At 39.7% G+C, this 11,974-nt stretch overlaps 2 protein-coding genes across 5 annotated transcripts in view; one reads left to right on the top strand and one right to left on the bottom strand.

Annotated features, from left to right (window-relative positions):
- The window catches only part of LOC129724396 (mitochondrial protein C2orf69 homolog), an 84,798-nt gene extending 79,294 nt beyond the window's left edge, over positions 1–5,504 (top strand). Inside the window, exons 2-6 of one of the 3 annotated variants that reach the window (XR_008727918.1) lie at positions 1,472–1,889; positions 1,953–2,185; positions 2,247–2,388; positions 2,450–3,316; positions 4,698–5,504. Coding sequence is in view for 1 of the 3 variants with exons in the window: in XM_055679283.1 (XP_055535258.1) it covers positions 1,545–1,889; positions 1,953–2,185; positions 2,247–2,388; positions 2,450–3,241 (1,512 nt within the window). In the remaining 2 variants the exon portion in view is untranslated. Of the gene's footprint in view, positions 1–1,471; positions 1,890–1,952; positions 2,186–2,246; positions 2,389–2,449; positions 3,712–4,697 lie in introns of those variants that run through there. The other 2 variants (XR_008727913.1, XM_055679283.1) reach the window with 2 other exon arrangements.
- On the bottom strand, positions 5,489–6,593 carry LOC129724420 (uncharacterized). 2 transcript variants are annotated; one of them, XM_055679319.1, is made up of 3 exons: positions 6,278–6,593; positions 6,034–6,187; positions 5,489–5,969 (listed from the first exon to the last, which is right to left on the bottom strand). In XM_055679319.1, exons 1-3 carry the CDS (start codon positions 6,405–6,407, stop codon positions 5,621–5,623), a joined length of 633 nt encoding a protein of 210 aa, XP_055535294.1. In that variant the 5' UTR covers positions 6,408–6,593; the 3' UTR covers positions 5,489–5,620. The 2 variants fall into 2 exon arrangements, with proteins under 2 accessions (XP_055535294.1, XP_055535284.1); XM_055679309.1 differs by having other exon boundaries at positions 6,034–6,593.
- Between the last annotated feature and the right edge of the window lie 5,381 nt (positions 6,594–11,974).

Below are 11,974 nucleotides of genomic sequence, written 5' to 3'. Positions count from 1 at the left end.
TGTGATTTGTGCATGCAAGATTGTTGTAAGCCAAGGAATGTAACAAAAATCGTGCACAAATGGGGAAGTGTGCTAGGACTGTCGCTGAGAAAGTTGACGAAAGATAAAGGAGTAAGCGTCAAAGCCGCAAGTATGCTGAAGAGAACTCTTTCCAGGATTTACCGAAAAGTGGTCAAAAACGTGGTACTGTGTGTCTGGAAATTGACTAGAAAATCAAGGAAATGTTTGATCGTAAAAGCAGTCTTCAAACCGAAGACATTTACCCAGTGGTGAAGACATCATTGTGTGTGAAGACAAAAATGTGTGAAGATGGAAGACATTGAAAATATGATTACGACCCGCATTTTGCAGAGGTGGTGACCTTTTCTCCTTTGCTCACTTTCGATATGCCGGTAATTTTCGCAACCTTCAGTCGGTTTTAGGTTTTAACGGGCCATCTCGGGTTGAAAGACACGTGAAGATATTTTTTCTCGGTACGTGAAGATATTTGAAAAAATAACCTGGCATCCATGCGTAAAAGCTCAGCGTCTGTACGTGATGTGGCGAAAAAGGTACATTTGTATCGAACGTTGTACGTGCTAAGAAGAGACTTTGCCTGAAGACATACACGAAGCAACGTATGCCGAAAAGAAATTCAAAACAAGGAGCATCGATTAAACCAAGAGGAAGGAAAGTTCGCTTGACGACATCTTTCACTGAAATGATGTAAAAATGGATGATGAGACCTATGTAAAACTAGACTATAAAACATTGCCAGGACCACAGTTCTATACGATATGGGAATAAAAAATCCTTGAGAAAGAGAGAACGTCTATTTACACCGAAAAATTTGACGAAACTTGGCAATGGCTCATTACTTCAAATATACTCTGCTATGGCTTTCCGATAATAGTGTCATGTTCGTTAAAAAGGTTGATTACTGTCTTTATCAAGGGCCGATTGATCGGATTTTGAAGGCTATACTCAAGTAGAAAGATAGAGGGGGCAGAGTTCCAGAGCATTTGTCAGCAGCGTCCACAGAAACTAGTGCTACACAATCCTACTGATACTAACAGTCTAGTTTTGAGCTGGGACCCGAGTATACGACGACTTGTTAGCCCGGTATCGTACCTCGGGACCAGACTGGGAGGACAGAAATCTACAATCTGCTTGATTTATTCGATGCTCTTTTGCAATGGTTTTGCTTTATTTTTAATACCTGATTGTTCACGATTTTTTTATACATTCGATAGAAAGCAATCAATACATTCGACATTCTAGTAGTACTAAAGCAAGTCTGAATAAACAGGCGATCGACTTTTGAAGTACTACTTTCGACAAAAAAATCTAAATAAAATAATACGTGACTGAAATCGAAATGTGATCCAGCATTCTTCACTTTAAACATCATGTAATAGTGTTTCAATGCTCTAATACTCCGTTCGAAATATTCAATTCATTTTTTTTTTTCAAAATAATTAAAGCTGCTCAGTTCTCTATTCCGTCCCTAGATTTGACCGCATAATAGTCACATTGAGCTTCCAGCACCAGAAGGCGTGTGTGCGATGCATACGCTGAGGTGTAGCGACACGACCACGACAACGGCTACCGCCGCAGGTGCCATAACCAGTGGAAGTGGAAGTACTGCTGGTGTTGCCGGTGGAGGACCGGTGACAGGTGGCGGTAGTACTGCCGGTATAGCAGGAACATCAATCCTTCAGCTTCAACAGCAATCCCCGCTTCAGCCTCAGCAGCAGCAGCCAGGGTCACAACTACCAAAAGGAGGTCCCGTTCGGCTCAACGGTATCAAAGGCTACCAAAACCGAACCAACCATATCATTTACTGTCCACCGCTGCTACGCTCCAAAGATGAATGTACGGCGGTCGTCTATTTCGGTGGTGATGTGCAGGTCTGACATGTAATGGTAGCGACTAATTTTTATCAGTTCTACAATATTTATTCATTGCACTAGGATATCCCGGAAAAAATGGAAACCAACCGGGACAACAAAAACTACATCAAATGGAATCTGGAAAACACTGCCCTGCTGTTGAGAGATTCGTTTCCCAGAGCGCACATAGTAGTCGTACGGCCGATGCGCATGGAGTATAGCACTTTTAGCTGTTTTGATAATTTTGTCCGCGGAAACAATGCAGGCATTCCCGATCATACACCAATGCACTATTCACTGCAACATTTAGAAGAGTGAGAAAACATTTTTTAAATATATTCTTTGTTTTACAAAGCTTGTTCATTGAAATTTTAGATTGCTTATCAATTTAACGAAAAAACTGACAAAGCCTGTGTTAGAACCGGACTTACTGCATAAGCTAATAGCAGCCACAAACTCAACACTCTGTGGGACGAGTCTAGATGGTAGTCAGGAAATAGATGTAGACGTTCTACAGGTAACGTTGCCTGCAGAACAAATGCTTTTATGTAGTTTTTTTTACTTTTTCTCTTTTATAGTCCGATCTGCAAAATAGTACAGCGTCGTCGGAAGCCAATACATCGACCTCAGCCATCAACAGCAGCAATGCCAGCGCAGCGGACATCAGTGAGATTCTGTGGTGGCGAGAAAATTTAAACCTCGATAAGGCAAACCTCGCATTAATGGGTTTCAGCAAGGGCTGCGTCGTCCTCAATCAGTTTATCTACGAGTTTCACTACTATAAAACACTGACACCGGACGACAGCACAATGATGCGGTTGGTTTCACGAATAAAGGACATGTATTGGTTGGACGGCGGTCACGGGGGTGGGAAAAACACTTGGATCACGTCACGAAGTCTGCTGGAGACGCTGTGCCGGCTGGGGATCAGTGTCCACGTGCACGTTACGCCATATCAGATCCAAGACGACCACCGGCCCTGGATACGGAAAGAGGAGAAAGCGTTCACTGACCTGCTGAAACGTCTTGGTGCGCCCTTTGATCGCCACCTCTACCCCAGCGAGGCCAATTCAACCAATTTGTTCACGCACTTCGAGGTGCTGAACCGATTCCGGCAGTACCAGATCAACGTTTTCGCACAACAGCATCTACAGCAGCAACAGCAGCTAACCGCTACAAACTTGTCAACGACGGCTTCACCAGCTGAAGAAGACAGCGTGCATGGGCAACCGCAGCCACAGGCTATGCTGGTTAGCCACGAGGAAACTGATCAAACTAGCGAACCCGTGCAAATGATTACCGGTAACGATACGGACATTGACGATGACAAGATTACGGACGACGATGATGAGGAGAACGGCTCTAAGTGAATAATGCTCGGTGCACGAGGCCAGTGAATCGTATTTCCCAATGTATGTGATTCCAGTGATGAGCGTTTCTCGGAGGTAGGTCAATCAGAGTACCCCAACCGAATCCAACTTGTTTTAATCAATGATATTGAATCATTCGATTTAAACGAAAGTTTTAAATTTCTCCTTTGTTTCATGCTTATGCAAGGGCTATCGATGATAACGAGATCGATATTGAAAATCACGTTTTTATGATGTTTTCATTTAAACCTTTTAGTTTGACTTAAACGTACTTGATTACTCTACATGTGTACATTTGTAATAGATCTCTTTTATTGAAATTTCAATTTTAAGCCCGTACGTGTGCATTGCATTTTTTGTTAAAGCATAAGATATATAAAAGTGAAAATTACATTGAATGAAATCGCAGCTGTGTTCGTTTTGTATCAATTCGAGATTGCCGGTTATAATAATACATACATTTAAAGTAACTGTTGTTTTAGTTGATCATCACGCAACTCCACAAGCCCACCTTTTTTATAGTGGTTTTAACCCTTGGGGTCATTCGCCACTCAAGCCCTCTTTTGTGTACGGATAAACTATTGAGTTTGGGACCTTCCTTTTCCAATTTTTTTACCAAAAACAGAAGCAATATGATCTCGGAAAATTGAGTAATTCTACATTTTACGGGCTACTTAAGATGAATCGGGACGTGGTCGCGATCAACTCGAATTTTGCAATCTAATTTTTTCTTGATTTATGAAGACTACGTACATTAAACTTTGATCAATTGTTTTCACAACTGTTGCATGCCCGAAGTAGCAATTTGAGTGCTGTTTATTTAGTGGAAGCCGAATTTTTTACGATCAAAATACAGAAGTAAAAAGAACTCTAACCTCAAAATTGTATAGGAAAAGGCCACAATCCCGTTTCACCTTAATAAAAGTTGTTTTTTAAGTAACGATTATTGCAGAATTTAGTTGTTTTAAAACTGCAAGAACAAGAACTTCGTGACGAAATTGATGGTATTATTATACCTACAATTATTTTTTTCACAAAAAGCCGACAACTCGATTGAGGAGCTTATTGTTTTTAACTGTTGTCACTCGTTCGAACTAGTGATAGTAAATCTACGAAACCAGATAATCAGTCGTGTGTTTGCAAGAGGCCACCCGTAAGGTTCTTTGGTTTCGATTACGTTCTTTCTTCACACCCTTCTCACCTCAGTATATGTTTTTATTCATCAAAAGTTTTATTCATCCCAGTTTCGTAATGCCTCAGTCTTAAGTATGCAATGATAAACTTGTAATGTTTAATAACAATTATTTACTTACTGTATTCAATTCAAGTCTGTCCTACTCATAACATACCTCTGTCAGCTATGAATTTAAAATGTTTGAATAAGTTTAAACTCTAACACATTTCAGTAGCGAGCTAACTTCGGCCTCATCGTCAACACGTTTCTATGTACTTACAGGATCGCTCACTCTTCTCTACCAACCAAGTCATTTTCTCCAGCAGCATTTCCTATTTGAGTTACGTCGGTAAAAACAGGCAAACGGATCACGCAGCAAACTCCATTAGTATGCTGTACTAGGTGATCTAGCAATTGTACAGCTAATGCTATCGGTATAACTCTTCTAGCATGCCATTTATTTTGCGTGAATATCTGTCAATACAGATTGTATTTTCCGGAGTATAGATTATATTTTTTTTTTAAAGATACTTTAAAATGCAGGATCGTGTGAGAGGCGTATGATAATATATTTTTGATATAATTTTCTTTTGGACGATATTAGGTTTATGTTAAACAACTTACTAGCCAAAACTAGCTAACGTTGGTGAGTTCACAGGGGAATCGATATTTCTGACTAAGTTAAGCAGTGAAAACAAACACAACAAAAATAGCAACAAAATTCAAAGTATTAATTTTGGATCAAAGTTTTTGAAAAGCCAGAAAAGTTTTTTCCGAAGCTTAAACCTATTTTTCATTAGGTGTAGATGCATCTTGTTAATTCGAGAATATCTAAAATTGTATCTTGATGAAATTAAAACAGATTTTAAAAATATAAAACAATCAAAACAAAATTTAAATTTTTTCGAATGAATGGTCAAAAGTAATGTTTGCTAAAAAAAAAAAGAAATTTTATTGCGAATATGTAAGCGATTTGTCACGTTTGAATCTTACAGCGTCTTTTAATCCGATAGAATATAAAGAAAGGCAGGATCGTGTCATCAACATTTGCGAGTAGATACTATTCGTAAATATATGATACTAAATTAATTTATTGTTTAACGTAGGAAAAACTCACATCCTTTCGCACCAGTTCTCGCATACGCATATTTTCATCGAAATGCCTACTAATCACGAATCAGTTCTAGACATAACTTTTCTGCCATCTAATATGGAAACTTCTGTTTGCAAATATTCTGGCACATAATGCCATCATTCTGCTTCCGCAGCCATTCGTCCGATCCATCACAGCAGTCGCAAATACCGTCATTCACCCAGGAGCTAGGTATCGAAGTGTAGCCACCTCGTCCGGTTAGGTGCCGTTTCTGGAATCGACAGTAGAAGCGTCCTTGGGCACAAGCATTCGTACTCGGTTCGTCGCTTCCGTCTTCTGGACAGTCGCAATAATCATCATTAACTCTCTCCCAATCGATTAGCCGACTTTTTCCTTGCAAGCAACGAAAAGATGACCGCGAACGCTCTGAGTATAGGTCCAAATCACTTAACCGAATGCCCCTTTAATATAGATACAATCTATTAAACCCACTGGTTATGGAAAAGAACTGTTTTCCAAACCTACCTGAGTATCTTCTTTTCGTAGTTGCCTACCTTCTCTACGAAAACGTAGCGACTGTCCTGAGATGGACCCTTGGAATTGCCACTCTGGTTAACGCTGGCCGATAGTCCTCCACCTTCGTCCCGAATTCCGTCCACTTCCGAACCAGCGTCGTTCCCTATTGAATTAACACGTTGATTATTAGCCTGATGTTGGTCTGCCTCCACCCGGACAATGTTCCCCGTGCCCGATTCTGTTTGCAACTGACTGATGTAGAAAAACTGGTAACCAAAGAAGACAACGGCCATCAGCAACACTCCTAGCAAGGTCATCTTTAGCTTTTGTTTGTAAAACGGCTTGTAGTAGATGTTGTCCCGTTTGACCCATGTTTTACGCATTTTACTTGATACTACTGAACTAACAAATTATATCGATTAATAATATCAACAAAAAGTGATGGTTCGATATACGTTAAGTGGGCAATTGACACCACCGAATTATAACTAATTAATGTTGTTTACATTTAAGATGATTATTTTTATCAATTTGTTGCTGACGTTTACTAATGTCGTTTTCGTTCTTGGGGTGGTGCAACACTGCAACCCAAGTATGATGACAGTTCTACAAGGTATGCTATTCACGTCGATGCATCAGTATTAGTGATCGTTATGAACTTTTTCCAATTTTGTATGAAATTTGAAATGATTTTACATTTTAAATTAAACTTATAAAACATACTTTCCTGAAAAGTTATAGAAATGATGTTGAAACATGTTTTATTTGTGGGGAATACATAAACATGCTGCGGTTTAGGTAAAATATGCTGTTTTTCATCAATTTGCCGGTAACCTTTTTGCACTTTTCGTTTTTTTCTTGTACTCTAATAGCGCTTCTAAATAGAGTCGCTTATGTTTCATACAGCAACAAAAGTCATGAACTATGACAATGACTAAGATTATGCTCCAACTATTAGAAATATAGCATTTTTATTTATTTTATTTCGACATATTGTCGCAATTTTTCACACTAAATCTAAATGAATATAAATTTCTAGTGTGTTTTAACTGGAGATTCACTCTCCAACCAAAAAAATCAGATATAAAACAACATAAAACGAGAAATTTCCAAAAATGTTCTGAATTCCATACAAAACGCGAAATTTTTCATAACGAGATTTGTTTGTGTGCGTGGATAGACAAAAATGTAGCATACCTTGAAGAACTGTCATCATACTTGGCACTGCAACAACACAGAACATGTTTCGATTTACAAACATTTTCGGTGTAGTTGCATTAGAGCAAGCGCACCGATGAGTTGCCATTTGAGTTGCTATTTTCACAACGCTGGCCGTTGCTATTTTGGATAGCAACCGATTTTCGCACCGGTCGTTGCTAATGGGGATTACCAATTCCACTATTTCTTTTTCACACCGGCAGTTGCCAATTTCTGGAGACCGTCACTAGCCAGCGTTGGCAAAATGTTTGTTTGTGATGTATTTCGCATATCTTTTTCGGATTTAGTAAAAACCAACTTATCCGTCAGTCAACCGTTTCCGGAATGAGCTACGTTCTTTCTACTTCATAAAATGTTCCCTCCATTTCACGAAACTTTGTTTTAACTTTGTTTCCCTTTTCCCAAGTTATCGATAGCATAATTCTTTTGCAGGTTTTTTTTACTTGTGCGTACATGGTTTTTTCATCCTTATATGTTTATTTAAAGTAATTCCGTAAAACTGGGCACGTCCCGCAACGTTGGCTTAAATGACTATTCTACTGAAAGCAAGCGAACTGTCATTAGTTGTATTCTGTATTTCATGCTGTCTCGGTTCCCGCAGTTTGCTATTAATATTTGAAAATTTGCCGCCAAAAAAAAAATTAAATATAGAACGCGTAAATTGTTCTCGAGTATTTGGTTGATTCTAGTGATGGGGAAAATGATTTCGCAGAACAAATTTTCTTATACGCGATTAAGAAAATGGTTTTTGGAAAGATTCGGGGTGGCTCTCAGCCTAGTAAATAGCCAAATATTGACCGCCATGCGTAGGAGGGTGCCATCCAGCGTTTTAACAATGTTTTCATCGGAAACACCGGTCTATACCGATGACCATTTCCAACGCCGCTTTTGAACTCATCTTAGGTTATTTTCGAAGATTGAAACAGCGGTAAAGGAGAAAAATGTTTATTTATAAAACGACCGAACGAAACGGGAAAATAGTTGGTAATACTCCCGAGCAGATTTGCTCAAACCTTCCAGGTTTATTGAATAATATTGGCCAATCTTGTGAGAATTTGAGCTTTCCGCATCGTGTAAGTTGCAGACCAAAATGCCAACCAAAATGGCCATCTCAATAAAAAACCTATACAAAATGTGACGTAGTAACGTACATGTACTATCAAATATCATTATTGACATACCTTACAACATCATCTATCTTGTATCACAACACAAGCAATAAACATATATTCAGTCCTAACACCTACTCGTTTGCACACGTTACATGGTGTCAGAAAAGAAATTTGAGTGCATTGCGGTTATCGCGAGTGCAAAAATATGATTATTTGTCGACATCAAACAGCAAACAAGAGTCGCCGTGTGTTGCAAGGCGCAAACAGGCAATTTATGTGAAAATAGAAGTGATTAATTGAAATTGAAACAGGTCTACAAGATGGCGGCTGCGATAGATTCAGTCGGATCGGGGTTGAGGCCACCGAAACCACTCGTGCTTAGTGACAATATGGCCGATCAGTGGGCGAAATGGTATCGCCAATTCAAATGGTTTTCCATCGCAACGTAACTGTGCGAAAAACCAGGTTGGTGCGGTTGGTGCTGACTGTATCAGAATTTTTGACACTTTCGGACTACGTGCGGAACAAGAAGAAGATATAAATGTGATTGTGACAAAATTAATATACTTCACTCACAGAATACTTCACTCCGAAATCTTGCATAACATATGAACGGTACCAATTCAACAAAATTGAACAAAATGAAGATGAATTGTTTGATGTGTTTGCTACGCGAGTTCGTGAACAAGCAAAAAAGTGCTCGTTCAGCATTTTACACGATTCACTTATTAAGGACAAATTAATTATTGGCACAAAGTTTACAAAGTTGGTGCCACAGCTACTTAACGATGAGCATTCGCTGCAGAAAACTATAGAGTTATGCCGCAACTTTGAATTGACGTCGATGCAATCGAAGGAATTGAGCAAAACAGTGAAAGTTGAAGTGATCAAATCGGGTAAAAAGCAAGAAGAATTTAAACGAAATATTGGACAGATAAGTGATGAAATGTTCGATTGTAAACGTTGCGGGCGGAAACACAGACGAGCTACTTGTCCAGCTTATAATAAACCGTGCAATTCGTGCGGAATGAAGGGTCATTTTGCGGTGATGTGCGTTGCGAAAAGGTTGACAGAGAAAAGAAAAGAAGAGAAGAAAGTGAATGAGCTACAGCAAATAAACGAATACGATAATTCCGAAGATGCAGAAGAGTTTTATGTGCACACAGTGGAAACAAATGGCGAAGCAGACTGGTTCGAGACCATTGAAGTTCAAGGAAGAAAAATATCAATGAAATTAGATTCAGGTGCTCAGTGTAATGTACTCCCAGAGAGCGTTATTCGAGCCATACACGTTGCGTTAAAATCATCAAGCACTAAAAATCTGTTAACGTATAATGGTCATAAAATACCGGTGCTTGGAGAAATTATTCCAATGTGTCGGATAAAAGGTAGATGCAGTCCACTGTTATTTAAAATAGTTAAAGAAAATGTAACACCTGTGTTGGGGCGGAAAGCCTGCACTGATTTCCAACTAATAGCAAGGGTTCATGCAATCGATCATGAGGAAAAACTGTACGAAGGACTGGGATGTCTCAAAAATTTTGTATACGACATTGACCTCGTAGATAGTCCAAAATGGGATATACGGCCTTCCAGAAACGTACCGTATAGCATCAGAGATAGCGTTAAAAAGGAACTGTTGAACATGGAGCGTTTGGGTGTGATAGCAAAAATTCATGAGCCCACACCAGTAGTGAATGCTAGGTTATCGTACGAAAACATGGAAAGCTGCGGATTTGTATTGATCCCTCGCAGGTCAATCAGAATTTGTTGAGGAGGCACCATCCATTAACAACGATTGAGGAAATTGCCGCTCGTCTGAAAAACTCCAACCGTTTTACTATCTTGGACTGTAAAAGAGGCTTCTGGCAGATTAAAGTTACAGAGCGAACGTCGAAGTATTTAACATTTAGCACTCCGTGGGGACGCTACTGTTGTAAGAGGCTACCTTTCGGGCTGGCATCAGCGCCTGAGATCTTCCAGAGCGTGATGCAGGATACGGTAGGCGATATAAAAGGCGTTGAATGTTCAATGGACGACATTTTGATCCACGCGAAAAATTCACAGGAATTACAAGAAATAAAAAAACAAATTGTAGATCGAATTAGTGCTGCGGGACTGAAGCTTAATCGAGAAAAATGTTTCTTTGACCAGTCCACAGTGAAATTTTTGGGTCATGTAATCTCTCGAAAAGGTTTAAGGGCAGATGAGGAGAAGTTGGATGCAATAAAAAACCTTCGGACGCCTAAGAACAAGCAACAATTACAGCGAGCGTTGGGAATGATTAATTATCTCGGTAAGTTCATCAACAATCTATCAGAAATAAGTGCGCCTCTAAGAATGCTTTTAGTAAAAAACATTGCTTGGAATTGGAATGTAGAACAGCAGGAAGCGTTTGAAAAAATCAAACAACTAATGACTTCTCCTCCCATTTTAGCGTTCTACGACGTTAACGCACCCGTAACATTATCAGTTGATGCAAGCTCCAAAGCCATGGGGGCTGTATTGATGCAAAAAGGAAAACCGATCGCTTACGCCTCAAAATCTCTTTCGGAATCCGAGCTAAACTATCCGCAGATAGAAAAAGAAGCAGCTGCTATACGATTTGGGTGTAAAAAGTTCCACCAATACATATACGGTAAAGATTTAACAATAGAAAGCGACCATAAGCCTCTTGAGTCAATTTTTCGCAAGCCTCTCGACAAAGCTCCTCCACGTTTGAAGCGAATAAGACTGGACGTTGCACAGTACAACCCGAAAGTGGTCTACGTTGAAGGGAAATATATTCCGATTCCCGATTTGCTCTCTCGAGATATAGCGAACTCTGCCGATTCAGAAGATGAAGAGGAACTGGAAGTGCACATTGTTTTGCAAATGTCAAAAAAGTCAGCCAACGAACTAAGAGAGCACGTACATAACGATCAGGAAATGCAGCTATTGAAATCGGTAATCATGCTTGGCTGGCCAGAAAAACGAGAGTCAGTAGAACCACTGCTCAGAAAATACTGGGGTTTTCGAGACGAACTCGCAGTATACGAAGGATTGATTTTTAAAGCGAATCAAGAGGTTATACCGCGCTCATTGAGACGCAAAATGCTAGCGATAATACACAGTGGCCATCCAGGTTTGCAGAGTAGTATCAGACGGGCTAAACAGCTACTATTTTGGATAAACATGACAACGGATATCCAAGAAATGGTTGATACATGTCATGTATGCCAGAAGCACGCGCGTAGTAATGTAAAGCACACTGTTTTATCAAAAGAGATTCCCTCATTGCCATTTGAAAGAGTGGCCACTGATCTGTTTCACTTCCATGGAAGAGAGTATATCCTGATAGTGGACAGTTATTCTAGTTTTTTTTGAATTTAAGATGTTATCAAACACCAATTCTTGTAATGTTATTCAGTGCCTGAAAGAATGGTTCTCTATTCATGGAGTGCCTCGAGTTCTAGAGTCAGACAATGGTCCGCAGTACTCGTCCCAAGAATTTAAGTTGTTTGCAAAAGAGTGGTGCTTTGATCATTGCACGTCTAGCCCGATGTTTCCGAGAGCCAACGGATTGGCTGAACGATTCGTACAAACCGCCAAAGCTATGCTTAAGAAGTGTGCCGAGGATG

Source organism: Wyeomyia smithii, chromosome 1 (assembly GCF_029784165.1).
Source record: "Wyeomyia smithii strain HCP4-BCI-WySm-NY-G18 chromosome 1, ASM2978416v1, whole genome shotgun sequence".
Classification (NCBI taxonomy): Eukaryota; Metazoa; Arthropoda; class Insecta; order Diptera; family Culicidae; genus Wyeomyia; species Wyeomyia smithii.
This window is presented reverse-complemented; position numbering and strand designations above follow the sequence as displayed.

Coding starts and splice junctions, on each gene's coding strand:
- LOC129724420 (XM_055679309.1), bottom strand. CDS start 6,407: ATGCGTAAAACATGGGTCAAACGGGACAACATCTACTACAAGCCGTTT. Junction 5,970..6,033: donor TACGAAAAGAAGATACTCAG/GTAGGTTTGGAA, acceptor TCTATATTAAAG/GGGCATTCGGTTAAGTGATT.